The following is a 26,625-nucleotide window of genomic DNA, read 5'->3' as shown; positions in this document are numbered from 1 at the left end:
GCCTTTTGGAAGGCAAGTTCCAGCTCCAAGGTAGCAGTCAAGCCTGGCGTCAAATGGTGATCAGCTTTCCCTGTCACACACTGCAACCATGAGGGGGGGGCAAGCACAACGCTGATCCAGAGGTCTTCAAATTCTCATGGGCACCCTGCCAACAGCTGTGGAAAGAAAGACCCTCAACAGCTCTGTGGTGACATAATTACATGTAGCCCCCATAAGCAAATATGGAAAATGAAAACACAAAACAAAAAATAAAGGGCAAAAAGTGATGAGGGAGTCTTTTTTCCTTATTTTCTTTTACTATCGCAAACTCGAAAAAGCAGAAAATGGGCTGTTTCGTGTTTCTTTTTTGGCTTCCTCTCTGTCTGGCACAGGCCCCCGCACAGCAGTCTCTCTGCTAATATGAAGCTGGATATTATCAATCAATTACACTCAATAAACAGTTATGAGGGGTATGCCGAGCTGGATACATCCCCATCTCTTCTGCCTCACCTCATTAACCATATCATTACACCTTGCTTCCTTCCAGTGTCTGAAGAGCTGCGCAAGTCTCTGCCAACTAGGGATTCAAGAGGCTACTGTACTTGTGTGAGTGTGTGTGTGTGAGAGAGAGAGAGAGAGAGAGAGAGAGAGAGAGGAGTGTAGGTGGCAGGATAATTCCCACTAGTTTGTCAAAATATTGCCATTTTCTTTGGCGAGACTCGGAGCCATGCACCTCGTGGGAAGTTTGTGTGTATCCGGAGTGACGGCTGGTTTATTAGTGGCTGATGGCTCTTAACACGCGGCTGCCAGCCAGTCGGCGGTGACAAAGGCTGCTTATTTCCCCAGCCATTATGAAGCCAAGCATGAGACGTCACACTCGCACACATAGCACTGACAGTCGTGTTACTGAATAATAACCCGGCGCTTCTGCGTTCTTTACCCACAATAAACCAAAACAGAATTATCGCCCGCCGAGGCACGGAGTTCGAATAGTGATTGACTTGTTTTCCAAGGCGTTTATTGAGTGCATTTTTAGTACAATAGTTCTCAGAAAGTTACAGCTTACAAACTCTTGACACGTACTCGTCACAATTTACAAGTGGTAGCTATACAGAGACACAAAAAAAAAAGAGGAAACGGTTCACGCTCTCATACAATATACACACACACACAAACGTGTGTCCGCGCACAAATGTGTCCGCACACGTATACACGTACGCGCACACACACACACAAACAAACAAACAGTGACACGTGCACACTCACAATCAGCTCCTCCATCCACTGTGTACCATAGAGTGAGGTCATCACTTGTATCCTGGAAAGGGCCCACGTCATTCTTGGTGTGTGTTTACTGTACAGTATGTGTGTGTGTGTGTGTGTGTGTGTGTGTGTGTGTGCGTGTGTGCGTGTGTGAGTCAGTGGGTACTGTACGAAGCATCATGGTAATGTCTTTTTCGGTGTTATTATTCTGCGTGTTTCGGTGAAATCCACAGTCTGAAACAGAAGAAGAAGAAAAAAGACAAGGTAGTAGGTTAGCATGTTGAGCTTAGCGAGGAGGACACACGTCAGGTCATTGACAGGTGAACGGGGCCTTCCACTGCACAGAGCTAAAGAGCGACAGGCATGAAATGAGCAGCTAAAGGGAGGGGCGGTCACCTCTCCGACAGTTACAGCGCCATGAAACATTTAACAAGCTGTGCTCTTGTGTTTCGTATCACTGTGTGACGAATGGCTTCCATGTGGGATGGCTTTCAGAGGGAGCGACGGCAAACCGCCTCTCGCCATTCATCACACTGGAGTGTCGTTATAGCCCGATATTCACAAAGACAAACACAAAGTGTCATTATACCGCCCGATATTCACAAAGACAAACACAAAGTGTCATTATACCGCCCGATATTTACAAAGACAAACATAAAGTGTCATTATACCGCCCGATATTTACAAAGACAAACACAAAGTGTCATTATACCGCCCGATATTTACAAAGACAAACACAAAGTGTCATTATACCGCCTGATATTTACAAAGACAAACACAAAGTGTCATTATACCGCCCGATATTTACAAAGACAAACACAAAGTGTCATTATACCGCCCGATATTTACAAAGACAAACATAAAGTGTCATTATACCGCCCGATATTTACAAAGACAAACATAAAGTGTCATTATACCGCCCGATATTTACAAAGACAAACATAAAGTGTCATTATACCGCCCGATATTTACAAAGACAAACACAAAGTGTCATTATACCGCCCGATATTTACAAAGACAAACACAAAGTGTCATTATACCGCCCGATATTTACAAAGACAAACATAAAGTGTCATTATACCGCCCGATATTTACAAAGACAAACACAAAGTGTCATTATACCGCCCGATATTTACAAAGACAAACACAAAGTGTCATTATACCGCCCGATATTTACAAAGACAAACACAAAGTGTCATTATACCGCCCGATATTTACAAAGACAAACACAAAGTGTCATTATACCGCCCGATATTTACAAAGACAAACATAAAGTGTCATTATACCGCCCGATATTTACAAAGACAAACATAAAGTGTCATTATACCGCCCGATATTTACAAAGACAAACATAAAGTGTCATTATACCGCCCGATATTTACAAAGACAAACACAAAGTGTCATTATACCGCCCGATATTTACAAAGACAAACACAAAGTGTCATTATACCGCCCGATATTTACAAAGACAAACATAAAGTGTCATTATACCGCCCGATATTTACAAAGACAAACACAAAGTGTCATTATACCGCCCGATATTTACAAAGACAAACATAAAGTGTCATTATACCGCCCGATATTTACAAAGACAAACACAAAGTGTCATTATACCGCCCGATATTTACAAAGACAAACACAAAGTGTCATTATACCGCCCGATATTTACAAAGACAAACACAAAGTGTCATTATACCGCCCGATATTTACAAAGACAAACACAAAGTGTCATTATACCGCCCGATATTCACAAAGACAAACATAAAGTGTCATTATACCGCCCGATATTCACAAAGACAAACACAAAGTGTCATTATACCGCCCGATATTCACAAAGACAAACATAAAGTGTCATTATACCGCCCGATATTCACAAAGACAAACACAAAGTGTCATTATACCGCCCGATATTCACAAAGACAAACACAAAGTGTCATTATACCGCCCGATATTCACAAAGACAAACACAAAGTGTCATTATACCGCCCGATATTTACAAAGACAAACACAAAGTGTCATTATACCGCCCGATATTTACAAAGACAAACACAAAGTGTCATTATACCGGCCGATATTCACAAAGACAAACACAAAGTGTCATTATACCGCCCGATATTTACAAAGACAAACACAAAGTGTCATTATACCGCCCGATATTCACAAAGACAAACACAAAGTGTCATTATACCGCCCGATATTTACAAAGACAAACACAAAGTGTCATTATACCGCCCGATATTTACAAAGACAAACATAAAGTGTCGTTATACCGCCCGATATTTACAAAGACAAACATAAAGTGTCGTTATACCGCCCGATATTTACAAAGACAACAAAGACAAACATAAAGTGTCATTATACCGCCCGATATTCACAAAGACAAACACAAAGTGTCATTATACCGGCCGATATTCACAAAGACAAACACAAAGTGTCATCATACCGCCCGATATTTACAAAGACAAACACAAAGTGTCATTATACCGCCCGATATTTACAAAGACAAACATAAAGTGTCATTATACCGCCGATATTTACAAAGACAAACACAAAGTGTCATTATACCGCCCGATATTTACAAAGACAAACACAAAGTGTCATTATACCGCCCGATATTTACAAAGACAAACATAAAGTGTCATTATACCGCCCGATATTTACAAAGACAAACATAAAGTGTCATTATACCGCCCGATATTCACAAAGACAAACACAAAGTGTCATTATACCGCCCGATATTCACAAAGACAAACACAAAGTGTCATTATACCGCCGATATTTACAAAGACAAACACAAAGTGTCATTATACCGCCGATATTCACAAAGACAAACACAAAGTGTCATTATACCGCCCGATATTCACAAAGACAAACATAAAGTGTCATTATACCGCCCGATATTTACAAAGACAAACACAAAGTGTCATTATACCGCCCGATATTTACAAAGACAAACATAAAGTGTCATTATACCGCCCGATATTCACAAAGACAAACACAAAGTGTCATTATACCGCCCGATATTCACAAAGACAAACACAAAGTGTCATTATACCGCCCGATATTTACAAAGACAAACATAAAGTGTCATTATACCGCCCGATATTTACAAAGACAAACATAAAGTGTCATTATACCGCCCGATATTTACAAAGACAAACATAAAGTGTCATTATACCGCCCGATATTCACAAAGACAAACATAAAGTGTCATTATACCGCCCGATATTCACAAAGACAAACACAAAGTGTCATTATACCGCCGATATTTACAAAGACAAACATAAAGTGTCATTATACCGCCCGATATTTACAAAGACAAACATAAAGTGTCATTATACCGCCCGATATTCACAAAGACAAACACAAAGTGTCATTATACCGCCGATATTTACAAAGACAAACACAAAGTGTCATTATACCGCCCGATATTTACAAAGACAAACATAAAGTGTCATTATACCGCCGATATTCACAAAGACAAACACAAAGTGTCATTATACCGCCCGATATTCACAAAGACAAACACAAAGTGTCATTATACCGCCGATATTCACAAAGACAAACACAAAGTGTCATTATACCGCCCGATATTTACAAAGACAAACACAAAGTGTCATTATACCGCCCGATATTTACAAAGACAAACACAAAGTGTCATTATACCGGCCGATATTTACAAAGACAAACACAAAGTGTCATTATACCACCCGATATTTACAAAGACAAACATAAAGTGTCATTATACCGCCCGATATTCACAAAGACAAACACAGAGCCAAATGAAAAGAATGAATTCCGCTGCTCGTTGCATAATGAAGACATTCTATCAGATCATTCACAGGCTCTTAGGTTGCAAAGTAAATACATGAGACGGGGCTGAGTAGACGACTAATGCGTTCAAATTGAATCACTGGCTGCACTGAAAGGATTCATACCAATCTTGAAGAAACGTGTGATTATATTTATGAATACTCGGCAAATCAATGAGTTGGAGAATTGAAAAGAAAAAAGCAATTGATTCTGCACATAATGAAATCCAGTTACATGGTTATGGTATTTTTTCAATTTACAGACCAAACAAACAAAACAAAAATCATATTAATGTATGACAGGGCTGTCGCCACACAAACCATTGCTGCTAGCAGGAAACTGTATGTCACCAAACGTACTCTCTCGCTTTCATCTCGTCTAACATTTCCTCTTCTCGCTCTAAACTCGCCCAGCCCTCTCTCTCTCTCTTTCTGTCACATAGGAACACACAGTCAGGTCGCAGCCCGCTCTCTCTCTCTCTTTCTGTCACATAGGAACACACAGTCAGGTCACAGCCCGCTCTCTCTCTCTCTTTCTGTCACATAGGAACACACAGTCAGGTCGCAGCCCTCTCTCTCTCTCTTTCTGTCACATAGGAACACACAGTCAGGTCACAGCCCGCTCTCTCTCTCTCTTTCTGTCACATAGGAACACACAGTCAGGTCGCAGCCCTCTCTCTCTCTCTTTCTGTCACATAGGAACACACAGTCAGGTCGCAGCCCTCTCTCTCTCTCTTTCTGTCACATAGGAACACACAGTCAGGTCACAGCCCGCTCTCTCTCTCTCTTTCTGTCACATAGGAACACACAGTCAGGTCGCAGCCCTCTCTCTCTCTCTTTCTGTCACATAGGAACACACAGTCAGGTCACAGCCCGCTCTCTCTCTCTCTTTCTGTCACATAGGAACACACAGTCAGGTCACAGCCCGCTCTCTCTCTCTCTTTCTGTCACATAGGAACACACAGTCAGGTCACAGCCCGCTCTCTCTCTCTCTTTCTGTCACATAGGAACACACAGTCAGGTCGCAGCCCGCTCTCTCTCTCTCTTTGTGTCACATAGGAACACACAGTCAGGTCACAGCCCTCTCTCTCTCTCTTTCTGTCACATAGGAACACACAGTCAGGTCACAGCCCGCTCTCTCTCTTCATTAACTACCAGGCGAGAGACCAGACGTTATAATGGAGGGTTCCTCTGTGCGTGCATATGGATATGAGCGCGTCTGTGTGTGTGTGTGTGTGTGTGTGTGTGGATATGAGCGTGTGTGTGTGTGTGTGTGTGTGGATATGAGTGCGTCTGTGTGTGTGTGTGTGGATATGAGCGTGTCTGTGTGTGTGTGTGTGTGTGTGTGTGTGGATATGAGTGTGTCTGTGTGTGTGTGTGTGGATATGAGTGCGGCTGTGTGTGTGTGTGTGTGTGTGTGTGTGTGTGTGTGGATATGAGCGCGTGTGTGTGTGTGTGTGTGTGTTGGTTTCGCGACGGCCCCATCACTCTCCCTCCCCGTGGCTGATCAGATGCCTGTCAGACGGGGGTCCCAGCAGGTGTCGGCTCCCCCGCCTGGGCCCAGTGGAGCGCGGAGCCAACCATTTCTCAGGCCGGACCCCGGGCCCGGCCCAAACCGCGGGCCTGGGACAGCTTGGTTACACCCAGGATAAACGAGCGCTGGAGAGCCGCCAGCCAGCCAGCGGGAGCAGCCAGGGAGAGAGGGCAGGACAGACAGAGGGGGAGGAGAGGGAGGGGCGGGCGGAGGAGGGGGGTGAGTGTACTTAATAATCTGCTAATGGGCCTGCCATCAATTTCTAATTTGGGATGCAAGGTGGTTGGCCTGTCTTCAGTCATGTGTCAGTGACGCTCTTCCAATAGGAGGCAGACTCTTAGAAAGGTTGTACGCAGGGTCACACATACTACTGCAGGGAATCTGACACCACAACAATAACCATAATTGTGTATGAACAATGAGACAATAATGCCATGGCTCTACGCACAGGGTATTTCGTTGCTGTCGCTAGAGAGTTCAGGGCTGATGTCCAGGGTGATGTTAAGACGCTGTCGTTTCACCAACACCTGCCAGAACAACCCTGTACGACACTGCAATACTTCAAGAGACCAGTAAGGGGCTGAAAAGGCAAAAAAAAAAAAAAAACGAGAGCTGAGAGCAGAACCACAGCTAGTCATCATCACCCCAAGGTGTCATAACCCTGCTGCCAGACAGAGCCCAGACACCGTCACGGCCCGCAGACCAATCACACTGCAATCAGAACCCGCTCCCCTGGGCCCAGAATGAGAAAGCAACATTGTGGACCATCCAGAACTATCTCTCTCAGACAAAATGGATTTCAATCCCACTCCCCGAAATATTGCTGTGTAATTTCATAGACAGTCACCCTAGACATCCCCTGGTGAATAATGCAGTCACCTCACCGCCCGGCACCAAACACAAATACCACTTCCTGTCGCCGGGGAGGGATTCTCATATTATGCATCAAAGTTTGGAGGCACTGCAGCATTTTTAGCACTCACCCTGCCTGACCATGACAGCAGTAGATCATCAGAGGACACAGATTGAGTCGGAGGCTTCGCTTTGGCTGGCTGTGCTGCACTGTGAGGAGCGCAGTGCCCGTGCGGGGGCTGTTTAAGTCTGCGTGTGTTCATCAGGATGGCATCAGGCGTCTGTTGGCAAACCCCAGCCCAGATGTTCCTTCTCACTGCGTTGAGAGGTGACGCTGATTCGCTCCACTGGCCCACGCCTCGATTAGCTACTGTACCCTCCTATTCGCTTCACACCGCCTGCAAAGCCCGCCTTGGCCGGGACGCTCGCCGTAGCCACGAGAAAGACAAACTGGATTTGCCCGGAAACAATATCTGCCAGATATACTGGAGAGTCGACTGGAGAGCAATTTGGTGCGTTAAATATTTTTCCAGTGTCGTCGGCAGGTACTTACCGTGGATTTGGGCCAGCCAAAGCGAGGAGTTGCCATCTCCTCTGGATGGTGCCAAGCACTCCTAATACAAACAACGGATCAGAAAGAAAACAAAGATACAAAAAACAAAAACATACAGTATCTGTACAAGTAAGTGCTCACCAGCAAGAGACAGCATGGGTACACCCTTAACATGATCTCGTGAATGGATATTTTGTCAATTATTTTTTAACTCCTACAACAATTTTCATATAGATCTACAATACAAGTTCTTTGTACACAATTCTTTACACATTTTCCCGCAGGTCAAAGTCTGATCAGGATTGTCCTTGTGCCCCCTACTGGAATAGAGGGAGACAAACAACACAGTGTCCGTTGTTTAGTCGTCCGAAGGGAAATGGGGCACCAAAGGAATCTACACACTGCATGTGTCTATCACAATCCAGTCAACAAATATGTCTTTGCCAAAAATGCAAGCAGAGAGAGTTCTGTACATACATATTCATACATGTCACCTTCAATATGAAGGTTTATTCTGAAAGATATAATCATATTTAGCAAGAGATAAACATTTATATTCTCTGAATCTGGGTGGGGCTGGTCGAGAAGTCCTTTGGCAAGGCCTTCCACTCTGGGCTCCACAGGTAGTGTTACAGTTCAAATAGGAGGAGGGAAGGGGGTTCCTGCTATCGTGATAAAACAAACAAAACGTATGACAGAAGAGAAAAATGTGACTAAGTTCCACCAAGTCTATTTACGACACAATTTCGAAACAAGCAAAAGATGACGTTAAAGTTGAAAAATGGTACTCCTCTGTACATCCCTGTATTCTTCTCACTCTAATAATTCATATTGGTAATTGCTTTGTTTTCTCTTGGATGAGTGTTTGGGACTTGGTTCAAGGCATCTGCATCACACACATTGAGGACGGCATGGATAAAATCACAGGTGACAACCACAAGTTGTTTCTAAATGTCTCACACTTCTGTTCACAAAATGTCACATGTCTAAGTCCAGATAATGTACAATATCAATAAGTTCACCATAAAGTCTGATATTGTGAGAGACTCCCTGTGTTGGCGTCTGATTGTTGGTGTGATTTTGGTACGTCATGAAACAAAGTCCTTCAACCACACAGCATCTGATGTCAGTCTTTCAGGTACGGATTGTGTGGTGAGACCGTATCAAGTCTGGACCCTGAACTCCTCGTGTGGATTGCTCAGATGAGTGAGGCTTGATGACAGTTCGTAATCATGGGCTAGTGTGGGACCCTGGTCTCCTGGGTGTCATGGTACTGGATTAGATTAAGACGATAGTCTCGACTCTGGCGCGTTCCGACGGGTCGGGGGTCATTCGATGGCTGCCATTGTTGTTGGTGCTGCGAATGCTGCCCGTCCCGTGGCACAGCGCCCCCTGTAGTCATGCCATAGTCGTGGGCGACTGGCTCATCTGCACCCGCATGGACTGGATGTTACTGACGATTTTCTTCTGGTGGCCAGCCAGGGTCACTCCTATCCTAAGCAAGTCCCTGGAGCGAGTGAGAGAGAGAGAGAGAGGGAGGGAGGGAGGGAGGGAGAGACAGACTTTGAATTGGTTTCATTGAGCCATTTGCAGAAATACAAACAGCAGCACATCTAAAGCACACAGATAATGTAGCCTATGTATGGATTCAATTAAATCTTGAGAGAAGACTTCCACATCCAATAATCACCCTAATAATTACAAATCCATGTTGCTTTGCATTACAACGCCACTGTAATAAATGACACCAGCGAGCTCCAAGCATACTGTACTGTATGTACGTAGATGAGAACAGTTTTATAAAAAATAAAAACATTACTGTATATTAGAACAAAAGGTTTTATGTGAATTTGTACTGTAGACCAAGCTACGTTGTTAATTAAAATAAATGAATTACATTGCAATTCATTGCAACATAATGTTCCTATCAGTGATACAGTTGCCTCGAGGAGAGGATTCCTTTATGAGTTAGTGTTTATGGATTTAAGAGGTCTTTCTTTATAGTGGAGCTCTGAAATATGCCTTCACACAAACACAAAAACACTATGTGTGATTTACTTCCAGATCTACTTCCAGTTTTTGGGGAACAACAACAACAACAGTCAATATATACAGTGTATATATTGTATATATTGTATGTATGTATGTATATGCTATCAGGTGCTATCAGGTTTTGGAGGTTTCTCTGTCACACACTGGCGGTTGAACTCACTCGGAGGTCATCTGAGCCACCAGCTGCAGGGAGGTGAAGCCTGAGTTGAGGAAGTTGTCTCTGTACTGGCTCATCTTGATGGCAGTGAGCCAGTCCTCCACCGAGCTGAAGGTGTTGAAGTCGGGTATGGAGCGGTCCAGCAGTGGCTGGGAAGGCCTGGAGGAGAGAAGAGAGGGATGCATGAGAGGAGGATGGAGCTGGGCTCTGATGCAAAATTAAGCAGGTTCCGAGAGAAGGGGATAAACTGTCATTAAGGTGTGTGTGTGTGTGTGGGGGGGGGGGGGGGGGGGGTGTGTGTGAGAGAGAGAGAGAGAGAGGGGAACGAGGTAGAGAATGAGCAAGAAACTGTGTGTGTGTGTGTGTGTGTGTGTGTGTGTGTGTGTGTGTGTGTGTGTGTGTGGTGACTTCTAAGCACCAAAAGAAAAAGTAGTGGGGAGAAAAGGTTCAGCAGTTGATGCAAGCGACAGTAATAAAGTCATGTTTATTTTATGTGAGGATGAAAAGGTACGTGTGTAGGTTAGTTTGTGTAAACAGCGTATGTAAATACATGTGAAATTGGCCATGGAAATAGGCAAAAAGCACATTTTAAAGGAGCGGACAAAAAGCATTTGTCCGTTTGTGCATGTGTGTGTGAATACGTGCGCTCGCCCACACATGCAGCAGAAGCCTTCTCACTCACACTGCAGGGATGTTGGCCACAGCTTTGAGGCTGGTGGGGTTACGGATCATCTTGTCCAGGGTGCTGACTATGTCGGTGAAACGGGGACGCGCATTGCGGTCCTTCTGCCAACAGTCCAGCATCAGCTGGTGCAGCGCGCTGGGGCAGTCCATGGGCGGGGGCAGACGGTAGTCCTGCTCGATGGCATTGATCACCTAGGGAGAGAATTGATCATGTTACAGTATACAGTAATCACATATAGGGAGGGAATATTTAATATTGATCGTGTTATACAGTAATCACCTAGGGAGGGAATATATAATATTGATCATGTTATACAGTAATTGTGAGAAATCCTTACTAACTGTTTGCAGTTCTACTTAGACGAGGCGCCGGCTTGGAGTGAGCACATCAGGACAATCTGGATCAATTGTCAGTAATTTACTTTCTATCAAAAAGTAGACTAATTTGAGTATTTCGTGGCAGGGAGAAGTTTCTGGGATTGATGATCTGTCACTCCCAGCTCACCCCTCCCACAAACACACACACACATGCACGCACACACACACACACACACACGCACACGCACACACACACACACACGCACACACACACACACACACACACACACACACACCCTCCCTCCCTCCCTCCTTCCCTCCCTGGTCACTCGAGAGACACTTAGTGGCCAGCCTGATGTGCCCTCCTTCTTGACTCTAGCCAATCACATGTCAGTCGTGGAGGAGGGCGCGGGGGAGCGAGGGAAAGGGGAGCGGAGGCAGTGTCAGTCTAGGAGGACGTGTCTGAGGAACGGGCAGATTGCATATCATTATCACGGTGAAGTGCAGCCGCTTGACACCGAGGCGGCGCAGGCTATCCCAGCCTTGTTAAACAGAAGCTGCAGACTTTCAAAGTAGCCTGATTGAGTGCTCGGTAACAGTTGAAAGAAGTTGGCTCGAGACGGTGGATGTTTAAGTGGAGTTGCAATGAGAAGCTATAACACACTGACCACTCCTCACCGCCTCACTCCTCCTCACAGGGGTTGTAGATTATTACTGTAGAGCAGACAGATTGATGCAGTGGAGGGTTTGTAGTGGACGGGCAAAACTTTTCTAGTGGCTACTTCTATCCAGACGGCTGGGATTGCTGCATTGCACATTGATGGACCTAGCACTCAGCCATATCCATATGTAGATGTAATCTTCCCTTCAAAATGAGCAGTTGGAAGATAAAGGTCCGGTGTGAGATCGGGTGTAAAATATACTATCATTAAAAATTAGAGGCCGCGCTATAGGTTGCCAACTCCACCGCTGAGATGAGTGCTACTCAGCACAATCTTCACAAACGGTGCATATGGAGAAGTGTGTGTGTGCGTGTGTGTGTGTGTGTGTGTGTGTGTGTGTGTGTGTGTGTGTGTGTGTGTGTGTGTGTGTATGTGCGTGTGTGTGTGTATGTGCGTGCGCGAGGGTGTGAGTGGACTAAGCAGCCGGCCATGCTGAGTGGTGCCAGGCCTCCTCTCTGCATTAGTCCCAGCAGGCAGTGTTTGATGCTGGCCCGCTGAGGCAACATCTGCTGGGTTGGACAGTCCTAGTGGAGCAGGGTCTATAGCGGACTGGTGGTTGGCTAGCTGGGCTGACTGACTGTGGGAGCTCATGGAGAGAGACCTCATCGTGTGGGACCATATCCAACGGGTGTGTGTGTGGGTGTGCGCGCGCGCGCGCGTGTGTGTACGTGTGTGTGTGTGTGTGTGTACGTGTGTGTGTGTGGACCTTGTCCAAACGGACATGGGGAACAAAGCGGAGCTCTCAGCAATCATTCACTGCTCTCAAAAGCCTGGGCCAAGGCAGGAAAGGGGATAGTGTGAGATTGCGCCATAATGAGTCTGCTTTCAAAGTCACAGTCAAGGACATCCTCTGCGATGATGCCATCAGATGGGCACTGATAAAAACGCCTGATTTATTGCGGCTTCCGTTCTTATGAGTTATCCTTGATTGTATACGGGGCGAAAAGATAGTATAACCACATCTGTACAGGAATGGCGGTTTTATGACCGTGTCTAGAGAGGCAGTTTGGTCAGATTTCAAAATAAATTTGTCACACGGAAGAAGTTGAGAGGAGATGATGCCCTCCAGTTAAACGTTCCTTCAATCTTTGGATTTGGAAGAAGAGCGGACACTCACATCCTGGTTGGACATGTCCCAGTAAGGCCTCTCTCCGAACGACATCACCTCCCACATGACGATGCCGTAGCTCCACACGTCGCTGGCTGAGGTGAACTTTCTGTAAGCGATGGCCTCCGGCGCCGTCCACCTCACCGGGATCTTGCCACCCTGCGGACAGCAGAGAGGAACAAAGGGATTTGGGGAGAGAGAGAGAGAGAGAGAGAGAGAGAGAGAGAGAGAGAGAGAGAGAGAGAGAATTTAGAGTCTAAAATCGTTTGTATTGCAACATTTCTTTCAGTTCAAATCTGACCATTTTGCAGCGGTAGATTCCCTGCCTACCAATATGAGGGTCAGCGGTTCAAGCCCCCGTGTTACCCTGGCCGGTCCCCGGCTGGTCGGCCATCCATACAGGCACAAATGACCGTGTCTGCGTGTGGGAAGCCGGATTAAGGGTATGTGTTCCGGTTGCTGCACTAGCACCCCCTCTGGTCGGACGGGGCGGGGTGCCTGTTCGGGGGTGAGGGTGGGGAGATAGCGGTGATCCACGAGTTACATCCTGCGGTGTAACGCTGTCAGGTGAAAAGAAGTGGCTGGCGACTGCATATGTATCGGAGGAAGCATGTACTTTTTGTGCTAGTGTACAGCTCTCCCCAGATCGGCAGAAGGGGGTGGAGCAACGACCAAGTACAATTCACCTGAAAAAACCTCTGACCATTTTTTGCCCCTCCTGTCGTCCTCCATCTCGCTAGCGCTTCATCCCTTGATCCGCCAAGGGTATGGATCTTCCGGCAGGCAGGGCGCACAGAAGATAGCGCCTCTGCCTCAACAGCGGCTCCCAACAGTGTTCGCCCTTCACACATCGACCAGCACCACGTTTAGCCCCTCCTCTCCCACAGTTTGAATAAAGGGAGATAGGCCACGCCTCCTCTCCCACAGCCCTGTGTGAATAAAGGGAAATAGGCTACACCTCTTCTCTCACAGCCCTGTTTGGATAAAGAGATAGGCCACGCCTCCTCTCCGACAGCCATGTTTGAATAAAGGGAGATATAGGCCACGCCTCCTCTCCCACAGCCCTTTTTGAATAAAGGGAGATATAGGCCACGCCTCCTCTCCCACAGTCCTTTTTGAATAAAGGGAGATATAGGCCACGCCTCCTCTCCCACAGCCCTTTTTGAATAAAGAGATAGGCCACGCCTCCTCTCCGACAGCCATGTTTGAATAAAGGGAGATATAGGCCACACCTCCTCTCCCACAGCCCTTTTTGAATAAAGAGATAGGCCACGCCTCCTCTCCGACAGCCATGTTTGAATAAAGGGAGATATAGGCCACACCTCCTCTCCCACAGCCCTTTTTGAATAAAGGGAGATATAGGCCACGCCTCCTCTCCCACAGCCCTGTTTGAATAAAGAGAGATATAGGCCACGCCTCCTCTCCCACAGCCCTGTTTGAATAAAGAGATAGGCCACGCCTCCTCTCCGACAGCCATGTTTGAATAAAGAGAGATATAGGCCACGCCTCCTCTCCCACAGCCCTGTTTGAATAAAGAGATAGGCCACGCCTCCTCTCCGACAGCCATGTTTGAATAAAGGGAGATATAGGCCACGCCTCCTCTCCCACAGCCCTTTTTGAATAAAGGGAGATATAGGCCACGCCTCCTCTCCCACAGCCCTTTTTGAATAAAGGGAGATATAGGCCACGCCTCCTCTCCCACAGCCCTGTTTGAATAAAGGGAGATATAGGCCACACCTCCTCTCCCACAGCCCTTTTTGAATAAAGGGAGATATAGGCCACACCTCCTCTCCCACAGCCCTTTTTGAATAAAGGGAGATATAGGCCACGCCTCCTCTCCCACAGCCCTGTTTGAATAAAGAGATAGGCCACGCCTCCTCTCCCACAGCCCTTTTTGAATAAAGGGAGATATAGGCCACGCCTCCTCTCCCACAGCCCTTTTTGAATAAAGGGAGATATAGGCCACACCTCCTCTCCCACAGCCCTGTGTGAATAAAGGGAGATAGGCCACACCTCCTCTCCCACAGCCCTGTGTGAATAAAGGGAGATAGGCCACACCTCCTCTCCCACAGCCCTGTTTGAATAAAGAGAGATATAGGCCACACCTCCTCTCTCACAGCCCTGTTTGAATAAAGAGAGATATAGGCCACGCCTCCTCTCCCACAGCCCTGTGTGAATAAAGAGAGATATAGGCCACGCCTCCTCTCCCACAGCCCTTTTTGAATAAAGAGAGATATAGGCCACGCCTCCTCTCCCACAGCCCTGTTTGAATAAAGAGAGATATAGGCCACACCTCCTCTCCCACAGCCCTGTGTGAATAAAGAGAGATATAGGCCACGCCTCCTCTCCCACAGCCCTGTTTGAATAAAGAGAGATATAGGCCACGCCTCCTCTCCCACAGCCCTGTTTGAATAAAGAGAGATATAGGCCACGCCTCCTCTCCCACAGCCCTGTGTGAATAAAGAGAGATATAGGCCACGCCTCCTCTCCCACAGCCCTTTTTGAATAAAGAGAGATATAGGCCACGCCTCCTCTCCCACAGCCCTGTTTGAATAAAGAGAGATATAGGCCACACCTCCTCTCCCACAGCCCTGTTTGAATAAAGAGAGATATAGGCCACACCTCCTCTCCCACAGCCCTGTTTGAATAAAGAGAGATATAGGCCACACCTCCTCTCTCACAGCCCTGTTTGAATAAAGAGAGATATAGGCCACGCCTCCTCTCCCACAGCCCTGTTTGAATAAAGAGAGATATAGGCCACACCTCCTCTCCCACAGCCCTGTGTGAATAAAGAGATAGGCCACACCTCCTCTCCCACAGCCCTGTTTGAATAAAGAGATATATAGGCCACGCCTCCTCTCCCACAGCCCTGTTTGAATAAAGAGAGATATAGGCCACGCCTCCTCTCTCACAGCCCTGTTTGAATAAAGAGAGATATAGGCCACGCCTCCTCTCCCACAGCCCTGTGTGAATAAAGGGAGATATAGGCCACACCTCCTCTCCCACAGCCCTGTGTGAATAAAGAGAGATATAGGCCACGCCTCCTCTCCCACAGCCCTGTGTGAATAAAGGGAGATATAGGCCACGCCTCCTCTCCCACAGCCCTGTTTGAATAAAGAGAGATATAGGCCACACCTCCTCTCCCACAGCCCTGTTTGAATAAAGAGAGATATAGGCCACGCCTCCTCTCCCACAGCCCTGTTTGAATAAAGAGAGATATAGGCCACACCTCCTCTCTCACAGCCCTGTTTGAATAAAGAGAGATATAGGCCACGCCTCCTCTCCCACAGCCCTGTTTGAATAAAGAGAGATATAGGCCACGCCTCCTCTCTCACAGCCCTGTTTGAATAAAGAGAGATATAGGCCACACCTCCTCTCTCACAGCCCTGTTTGAATAAAGAGAGATATAGGCCACGCCTCCTCTCCCACAGCCCTGTGTGAATAAAGAGAGATATAGGCCACGCCTCCTCTCTCACAGCCCTGTTTGAATAAAGAGAGATATAGGCCACGCCTCCTCTCCCACAGCCCTGTGTGAATAAAGAGAGATATAGGCCACACCTCCTCTCTCACAGCCCTGTTTGAATAAAGAGAGATATAGGCCTCTCACAGCCCTGTTTGAATAAAGAGAGATATAGGCCACACCTCCTCTCCCACAGCCCTGTTTGAATAAAGAGAGATATAGGCCACGCCTCCTCTCCCACAGCCCTGTGTGAATAAAGAGAGATATAGGCCACGCCTCCTCTCTCACAGCCCTGTTTGAATAAAGAGAGATATAGGCCACACCTCCTCTCTCACAGCCCTGTTTGAATAAAGAGAGATATAGGCCACGCCTCCTCTCCCACAGCCCTGTGTGAATAAAGAAAGATATAGGCCACACCTCCTCTCTCACAGCCCTGTTTGAATAAAGAGAGATATAGGCCTCTCACAGCCCTGTTTGAATAAAGAGATATAGGCCACACCTCCTCTCCCACAGCCCTGTTTGAATAAAGAGAGATATAGGCCACGCCTCCTCTCCCACAGCCCTGTTTGAATAAAGAGAGATATAGGCCACGCCTCCTCTCCCACAGCCCTGTGTGAATAAAGAGAGATATAGGCCACACCTCCTCTCTCACAGCCCTGTTTGAATAAAGAGAGATATAGGCCACGCCTCCTCTCCCACAGCCCTGTGTGAATAAAGGGAGATAGGCCTTGGCTTCTGCTCGCATGTCGACCGTGTCTGCCTGTAATTGGGCTACCTGGGCCCCAGGCATGCCACGCGCACCGTTGATTGAAATTGACAGCAGCTTGCTTAAAATTCCACGCACACCCACGCGCGCGAACACACAGACGCACACACACAGACGCACACACACACACACACACACACACACACACACACACACACAGATGCACACACACACACACACACACACACACACACACACAGACGCACTTGGGAGCACACGCGTGAGTGCAGACATGAACGATTGCTCGTGCACACACATTCGTGCACGCACGCACACACAGACAGGCGCACATTAATCCCTGTTTGTGCCCCCCACAGCACCTTCCCTTATATCCTAGTTGAGCTAGCCAGTTTAATAATGCCAATTAGCTGAACCTGAGCATTTGCAGATAAGCCGCTGCTGGAAACAAACCCAGACCCAGGGAGAAACTCACACAGACCACCCTGCTCCCAGAGAGAGAGAGGGAGGGAGAGACAGAGAGAGAGAGATAGAACGAGAGAGAGAGAGAGCAGAGGGGGACAGAGAGGGAGGGAGAGACAGAGAGAGAGATAGAATGAGAGAGGGAGAGAGAGAGGGAGGGAGAGACAGAGAGAATGAGAGAGAGAGAGAGGGAGAGAGATAGAGAGAAATAGAGAATTCCTGGGTGTTTGCATTATAGTCGGGTGCTGTATTGTTTGAAATGCTGGCCATGAATAATCATACAGAGGTTTATCTGTGTGTGCATGTGTGTGTGCATGTGTGTGTGTGCGGCTGCGCGCGTGCATGCATGTGTGTGTGCGTGTGTGTGTGTGTGTGTGTGTGCATGTGTCTATACACACTTAATATGCAGGTTTGTGATGTAGGGTGTTAAGTGGCGGTGTGGAGCTGGACAGACTGAGCTCATTAATGAGCAGCTCTCTCTGGGGTTTGACCTCTGAGAAGCTGCTGACCCTGAACAGAGAGTTAACCCCTGACCCCTGGTGGAGACTGGTGTCAGGACGCACTGCGACACGGAGAGAGGCAGCACCAGCCACACTGGTGGGGGCTGGCGGCGGGGAAGGGGGGCATGTAGCAGTGATGGAATGAGGCATTACGGTGCATAAGTGTGACATAGGAATAAAATGAGAGCGCAAGAAAGAAACACAGAGAACAGAGATCAACAGTCGAATAAAGGCTATCTAAGCCCCGGCCACTTCAATGCTTTTGTCATATCTCAGACTAGTTTTCATATCTAAAGCCAGAGCCCGGGACACTTACTGCTGCCCTTTCATCTCTCACTCTGTCAGGGCCAATGATGCTCCAAGCCCATCATGCTGTTTGGACACGCATATACAAGATGAGGTGGGGCGGGGGTGGGGGCATGACAAAAACAGCCGCTCCGAGCACAGCACTCTCCATTACAGCCTGAGTTTATCATCACTGGCTTACTCCCTTGCTCACTCTGTACATCTGCCTCACACCCTGGCTCTTCCTCACTCTGTACATCTGCCTCACCCCCTGGCTCTTCCTCACTCTGTACATCTGCCTCACACCCTGACCCTTCCCCACTCTGTACATCTGCCTCACCCCCTGGCCCTTCCCCACTCTGTACATCTGCCTCACCCCCTGGCTCTTCCTCACTCTGTACATCGGCCTCACCCCCTGGCTCTTCCTCACTCTGTACATCGGCCTCACCCCCTGGCTCTTCCTCACTCTGTACATCTGCCTCACACCCTGGCTCTTCCTCACTCTGTACATCTGCCTCACTCCCTGGCTCTTCCTCACTCTGTACATCTGCCTCACCCCCTGGCTCTTCCTCACTCTGTACATCTGCCTCACTCCCTGGCTCTTCCTCACTCTGTACATCTGCCTCACCCCCTGGCTCTTCCTCACTCTGTACATCGGCCTCACCCCCTGGCTCTTCCTCACTCTGTACATCTGCCTCACACCCTGGCTCTTCCTCACTCTGTACATCTGCCTCACCCCCTGGCTCTTCCTCACTCTGTACATCTGCCTCACACCCTGGCTCTTCCTCACTCTGTACATCAGCCTCACCCCCTGGCTCTTCCTCACTCTGTACATCAGCCTCACCCCCTGGCTCTTCCTCACTCTGTACATCTGCCTCACCCCCTGGCTCTTCCCCACTCTGTACATCTGCCTCACACGCCTGGCTCTTCCTCACTCTGTACATCGGCCTCACGCCCCAGGACTCAGAGCATGCTGGGATATGAGCTGAGTGTCACTGCATATGGCCTGAACAAAGACACAGGTTGTACAAGAAGCTCCCAAAGCGTCTCCAATGAGACGGGTCTCATAATAACATCTCTGAGCGGCTGAGTCGCAGGCAGCTATGCAAACCCTGCGTAATGACTGCTGTGGGCCACTGATGCCTCTGCCAAAATCCTGCTTTAATAACATCAAGTGCTGAACAGCTCATGCAAACAGGGAGGCAGGCAAATACATAATAGAAAGCTTTAGAGGAGAGGAGAGTTAATACCAGGGGGAATGAGTTGGGGGGTGGAGGGGTGTAGGGAAACTGGCGGAGGGGATTAGAACAGGCCTACAGTAGTGTCAACACAAAACACAGTCGCTTTGTGAAGCCTTGAAGCATGGAGGAGTTCTTCTTAGGATGGAACGCGCTATGTTGTACTGGCTCCTGGAAGAGGAACAAGCTGTTCTCGGTTAGCCTTGAAGTTTAAAAAAATCCACGCTAAAAACGGAATTCAAATATATTCCTAAAATACAGTTTACTCAGAATCTGTGTACAGGAAGCAGCCTCTGAGCTCCCCCGCAGCTGCGGCAGAAGAGAGCTAACAAGCCTAAAGCAGAGTGATCTGTAATGTCATTATGTGACGCTTTACAAAACACTATCGATAACAACTAAAGAGGGTGACTTTGTGACAGTACCCAATTTTCCAGAGAAATTGTACCAGACGGGTACATTTTCTGGTTGACAAATGTTCACACTACAAAGGAAAAGTGAGTGCTTATGTAGGCGGGAAAAAATACGTAGTAAACTCACCTCAAAGCTGCTATTTCACATATACTGTCGAAAAAAACGTCCCTTACATCATAAAAATGGGGACTTTTGCTCTGCGTGGCCATGTTTCTTATGCTTGCCTGCATGCATTCCCACGTCTAGTGTGTGACCTACACATACGTCTAGGTGTCCCCTGCTCACTGCTCACAGAATTCCCCTACAGAACACCTTGGATGACAAACATGAGCGGGCCGTCATCCAGATGTCACCAGAATGAGATTATAGTGCGTGTGACTGACTGGTTCCAACTGGTTGTGACCGGCTGTGGCGGGTCGTGACCAGTAGTGACAGCCGGCAAGATACATCTGCAGCGGGACCGCAATGAGGATGTGGTGGGAGTGACTGTCGGGTTAAAGAAGGCTCACGGTGACACTGGTGTGTTCCTGCTGTGACAGGCTGAGGGAAGCCAGGGAGTGTATCTCTATCTAGTGTTATGGTCCCTTGACCCAATGTTCACTGACTGGATGTTACACATCCAATGTGTACACAGGGCTAGACAGACAGACACGCACACACACACACACACACACACACACACACACACACACACACAGGTGCACACACACCAAGGATATGACACACCTGTCAGGTGTTTGCGGTGGCTTGAGCATCCACCGAATACCTGAATGCAGCCTGTCGTTGACATGCTGCCGCGCCGCAAGTGAAAGCCGGAGCAAATGCCTGTCAAAAAAAACCTGTCAAAGTACAATCAACAGTGCATCGCTCAAAAGTCGCCAACAACGTCCCAGAAAAAACACATAATTGAAAAAGAAGAGTCCATCACGTCTCGTTTGATTTATTCGATGTCTGTCATTTGATCAGACGACCAAACAAACTCCTCTCTCACAAAACAGCCTGTCTCCTGTGCTCTTGTTTTTCTACGCCTCTTTCACTACTTCACACAAGCTATTTAAAGATTCCACAAGAAACTCCCCCCCCCCTGAGTTGGAAGACAAATACGTACATCTGACTTTTCTGTATACACCCCCCCCCCCCCCCCCCCCCCCATCGCCCAACCCCCCCTTTCTCCTTCCATTCCTTATTCATCCGACTTAGGTAATCCATTTCCAAACAATGCACACTCAAATGGTCTTGAGCACATTTACTTAGGCCGGGGAGAGTGCTCCATCAACAGCCGTTTAATGAAACCCTGAGAGGAACGATCTGCCCTGGATGTCTGCCCAAATAGAATGAGAGAGAGAGAGAGAGAGAGAGAAAGAGAGAGGGAGAGTGGCACAGAGAGATTGAGAGAAAAATAGGACGGGAGAAAAGAAAGAGGAGGAGGTGGTGTTGGTGAGAGAGATGAACTTCACACAGACACCCATGGGAACGTCTGCTAGAGAGAAAGAGACACCCTACGCACCTTCCGAAGTCACCTCAAACACAAGAGTTTGTCAGACATTTAGAGTTTTTGCTTTTAAATTAGATTATAAGCAACAGCCATTCCATAACCTCTCTCTACTGTGTGCGTGAGACGATAACGGCGAGGAAACAGATGCTGAGAATAGCAATGACGGGGTCACCGCGCTGCTTCTGGGAAATGTAATCATGATAAACTTTGCTGGGTTTTGCTGGGGACCTTCGGTCTGCTGAGCTATCTGATCGCAGTTTGAAAACCATTGCTGCCAGCAAGTAATAGTGACTAAGAAAAAAAGAAAAGAAAAAAAAAGTCGTTTTTCTGCATTGTCTTTCCAGTTCTGGAGAGAATACTCTAATACGAAGAGAAAAAGAGTCACTCAATTCCTCCTACATACTTGAATTGGAGCAACCAGACTGCAAAGCAATCGGTTCAGCATTGTCCATGGTGTCTTTTGCCGTTTGCTCCATTAAAACCCCTCTCCATCTACATAAGTAGGCTATGTTTTGTATAACAGAAGTGCCAAATCCCTCAGTGCAACCTCACCACTGGCCCTCCATGTCTCCGGCATCCACAGGGACCCTTAAATTAAACCTAGCAAGGAGCCCATTTGACTAGCTCGTGCTTTCATATTAGACCGTGACCTTGGCTTCTTCACAGGATGTGGAATATAAGCAATATTATCCACACAGAGCCGTATCACCACCTCAGGTCCACAGAACCTCATCACCACCTCAGGTCCACAGAGCCTTATCACCATCTCAGGTCCACAGAGCCTTATCACCACCTCAGGTCCACAGAGCCTTATCACCACCTCAGGTCAACAGAGCCTCATCACCACCTCAGGTCCACAGAGCCTTATCACCATCTCAGGTCCACAGAGCCTTCTCACCACCTCAGGTCCACAGAGCCTTCTCACCACCTCAGGTCAACAGAGCCTTATCACCACCTCAGGTCCACAGAGCCTTCTCACCACCTCAGGTCCACAGAGCCTTCTCACCACCTCAGGTCCACAGAGCCTTATCACCACCTCAGGTCAACAGAGCCTTATCACCACCTCAGGTCCACAGAGCCTTATCACCACCTCAGGTCCACAGAGCCTTCTCACCACCTCAGGTCCACAGAGCCTTATCACCACCTCAGGTCAACAGAGCCTTATCACCACCTCAGGTCAACAGAGCCTCATCACCACCTCAGGTCAACAGAACCTCATCACCACCTCAGGTCAACAGAACCTCATCACCACCTCAGGTCAACAGAACCTCATCACCACCTCAGGTCAACAGAGCCTTATCACCACCTCAGGTCAACAGAACCTCATCACCACCTCAGGTCCACAGAGCCTTATCACCACCTCAGGTCCACAGAGCCTTATCACCACCTCAGGTCCACAGAGCCTTCTCACCACCTCAGGTCAACAGAGCCTTATCACCACCTCAGGTCCACAGAGCCTTATCACCACCTCAGGTCCACAGAGCCTTCTCACCACCTCAGGTCAACAGAACCTCATCACCACCTCAGGTCCACAGAGCCTTCTCACCACCTCAGGTCAACAGAACCTCATCACCACCTCAGGTCCACAGAGCCTTATCACCACCTCAGGTCCACAGAGCCTTATCACCACCTCAGGTCCACAGAGCCTTCTCACCACCTCAGGTCCACAGAGCCTTCTCACCACCTCAGGTCAACAGAGCCTTATCACCACCTCAGGTCAACAGAGCCTTATCACCACCTCAGGTCCACAGAGCCTTCTCACCACCTCAGGTCAACAGAACCTCATCACCACCTCAGGTCAACAGAGCCTTATCACCACCTCAGGTCAACAGAGCCTTATCACCACCTCAGGTCAACAGAGCCTTATCACCACCTCAGGTCAACAGAGCCTTATCACCACCTCAGGTCAACAGAGCCTTATCACCACCTCAGGTCAACAGAACCTCATCACCACCTCAGGTCAACAGAGCCTTCTCACCACCTCAGGTCAACAGAGCCTTATCACCACCTCAGGTCAACAGAGCCTTATCACCACCTCAGGTCCACAGAGCCTTCTCACCACCTCAGGTCAACAGAGCCTTCTCACCACCTCAGGTCAACAGAGCCTTATCACCACCTCAGGTCAACAGAGCCTTATCACCACCTCAGGTCAACAGAGCCTTATCACCACCTCAGGTCAACAGAGCCTTATCACCACCTCAGGTCCACAGAGCCTTATCACCACCTCAGGTCAACAGAGCCTTCTCACCACCTCAGGTCCACAGAGCCTTCTCACCACCTCAGGTCAACAGAACCTCATCACCACCTCAGGTCAACAGAACCTTCTCACCACCTCAGGTCCACAGAGCCTTCTCACCACCTCAGGTCCACAGAGCCTTATCACCACCTCAGGTCCACAGAGCCTTCTCACCACCTCAGGTCAACAGAACCTTCTCACCACCTCAGGTCAACAGAGCCTTATCACCACCTCAGGTCAACAGAGCCTCATCACCACCTCAGGTCAACAGAACCTCATCACCACCTCAGGTCAACAGAACCTCATCACCACCTCAGGTCAACAGAACCTCATCACCACCTCAGGTCAACAGAGCCTTATCACCACCTCAGGTCAACAGAACCTCATCACCACCTCAGGTCCACAGAGCCTTATCACCACCTCAGGTCCACAGAGCCTTATCACCACCTCAGGTCCACAGAGCCTTCTCACCACCTCAGGTCAACAGAGCCTTATCACCACCTCAGGTCCACAGAGCCTTATCACCACCTCAGGTCCACAGAGCCTTATCACCACCTCAGGTCCACAGAGCCTTCTCACCACCTCAGGTCAACAGAACCTCATCACCACCTCAGGTCCACAGAGCCTTCTCACCACCTCAGGTCAACAGAACCTCATCACCACCTCAGGTCCACAGAGCCTTATCACCACCTCAGGTCCACAGAGCCTTATCACCACCTCAGGTCAACAGAGCCTTCTCACCACCTCAGGTCCACAGAGCCTTCTCACCACCTCAGGTCAACAGAGCCTTATCACCACCTCAGGTCAACAGAGCCTTATCACCACCTCAGGTCAACAGAGCCTTATCACCACCTCAGGTCAACAGAGCCTTATCACCACCTCAGGTCCACAGAGCCTTCTCACCACCTCAGGTCAACAGAGCCTTATCACCACCTCAGGTCAACAGAGCCTTATCACCACCTCAGGTCAACAGAGCCTTATCACCACCTCAGGTCAACAGAGCCTCATCACCACCTCAGGTCAACAGAACCTCATCACCACCTCAGGTCAACAGAACCTCATCACCACCTCAGGTCAACAGAACCTCATCACCACCTCAGGTCAACAGAGCCTTATCACCACCTCAGGTCAACAGAACCTCATCACCACCTCAGGTCCACAGAGCCTTATCACCACCTCAGGTCCACAGAGCCTTCTCACCACCTCAGGTCAACAGAGCCTTATCACCACCTCAGGTCAACAGAGCCTTATCACCACCTCAGGTCAACAGAACCTCATCACCACCTCAGGTCCACAGAGCCTTCTCACCACCTCAGGTCAACAGAGCCTTCTCACCACCTCAGGTCCACAGAGCCTTCTCACCACCTCAGGTCCACAGAGCCTTCTCACCACCTCAGGTCCACAGAGCCTTATCACCACCTCAGGTCAACAGAGCCTTCTCACCACCTCAGGTCCACAGAGCCTTCTCACCACCTCAGGTCAACAGAGCCTTATCACCACCTCAGGTCAACAGAGCCTTCTCACCACCTCAGGTCAACAGAACCTTCTCACCACCTCAGGTCAACAGAGCCTTATCACCACCTCAGGTCCACAGAGCCTTCTCACCACCTCAGGTCAACAGAGCCTTATCACCACCTCAGGTCCACAGAGCCTTCTCACCACCTCAGGTCAACAGAGCCTTATCACCACCTCAGGTCAACAGAGCCTTCTCACCACCTCAGGTCAACAGAGCCTTATCACCACCTCAGGTCGCATCAAACACACCATATTTTACCAATAATAGACCCCACATTCCAATCATGGATTGGAATTTGAAACCCTCATTAGTGTTTTGCTTGCACCTGTGTTTACCCTGCCTTTTCGACACAAAATGGCCCCCGTGAGAAGGGTCTATGTTCAGGCTAATATTATGCCTCACATTAATGTTCAGGCTAATATTATGCCTTATAAAAAAAGAAGCCAATATTACATATAATTCATGTGACTATGCAGTGATTTTCATTACGGAGAGATTCACCAATAGAGAAAGTATAACTCCCTCTGTTATTTTAGCTGTAACAAACTACTTTAATTGTGAATCCTACTCAGATGCAAATGCACTCAAAGCCACAGATGGCGAATCAATGCCCACCTCAGACTGACTTTGGCGCACATGACAGAAGGGATACATCAAGGTGGGAGCTTTAGATGGTTGTAGGTTGTTCCCTCTTTGATGCAGGAACCGGGTTGATTTTTTTTCCCCCAGAATCTATACCTCCTCCTCTCCACATTCATATGAATGTTCATGCCTGGATGTTCTCCTCCGGCTTTTAGACCGAGAAAATTAAACTCTAGCATCTGAATAAAAGTACGATCATAATTAGTTTCAAACACAAAGCAAAAGATAAAAACAAACCAGGACAAGGTGGGAGTGTTAGAGTGTTCCCTGCAGTTAAGAACGAGCATGGTATAAGCTTGGAGTTCTTACTGTGGGTTCAACCCTTGAAGCTGCAATATGCTACTTGTTTGTGTGTGACAATTAAATGTGGCTTTCCAACTACAGTATGTTGGGGAGGCGTGTCATATGGGCGTGGCCAGCAGTCAGCTGCAGGCGTGTCATATGGGCGTGGCCAGCAGTCAGCTGGGTGACTATCAAGGTGAGGCTAGCAGCCTGGTGCAGGGAAGTCACAACAACAACAGCAAAGGCAAAAAGTAGTAAATAATAATAATAATAATATTAATAATAATAAAAGAAAAAATACAGCAAAGCTAACAAAGACTGTTAAAAACATGGGCAAACA

General features: G+C 48.1%; 1 protein-coding gene across 1 annotated transcript in view; it reads right to left on the bottom strand.

The window, feature by feature from the left end:
- Window positions 1-1,154: 1,154 nt before the first annotated feature.
- Window positions 1,155-26,625, bottom strand: part of ephb1 (EPH receptor B1) — a gene marked incomplete at its 5' end in the record, with an annotated part of 139,780 nt that continues 114,309 nt past the window's right edge. Inside the window, 5 exons of the mRNA XM_083659060.1 lie at window positions 1,155-1,476; window positions 7,994-9,500; window positions 10,206-10,361; window positions 10,885-11,078; window positions 13,044-13,193. Of these exons, the coding sequence (XP_083515186.1) occupies window positions 9,392-9,500; window positions 10,206-10,361; window positions 10,885-11,078; window positions 13,044-13,193 (609 nt within the window). The 3' untranslated portion in view covers window positions 1,155-1,476; window positions 7,994-9,391. The remainder of the gene's footprint in view (window positions 1,477-7,993; window positions 9,501-10,205; window positions 10,362-10,884; window positions 11,079-13,043; window positions 13,194-26,625) is intronic.

The sequence above is a fragment of the Poromitra crassiceps genome (genome assembly GCF_964638095.1).
Source record: "Poromitra crassiceps genome assembly, chromosome: 23".
Classification (NCBI taxonomy): Eukaryota; Metazoa; Chordata; class Actinopteri; order Beryciformes; family Melamphaidae; genus Poromitra; species Poromitra crassiceps.
Note: the sequence above shows the minus strand (reverse complement) of the source record. Positions and strands in the feature narration are given on the sequence as shown.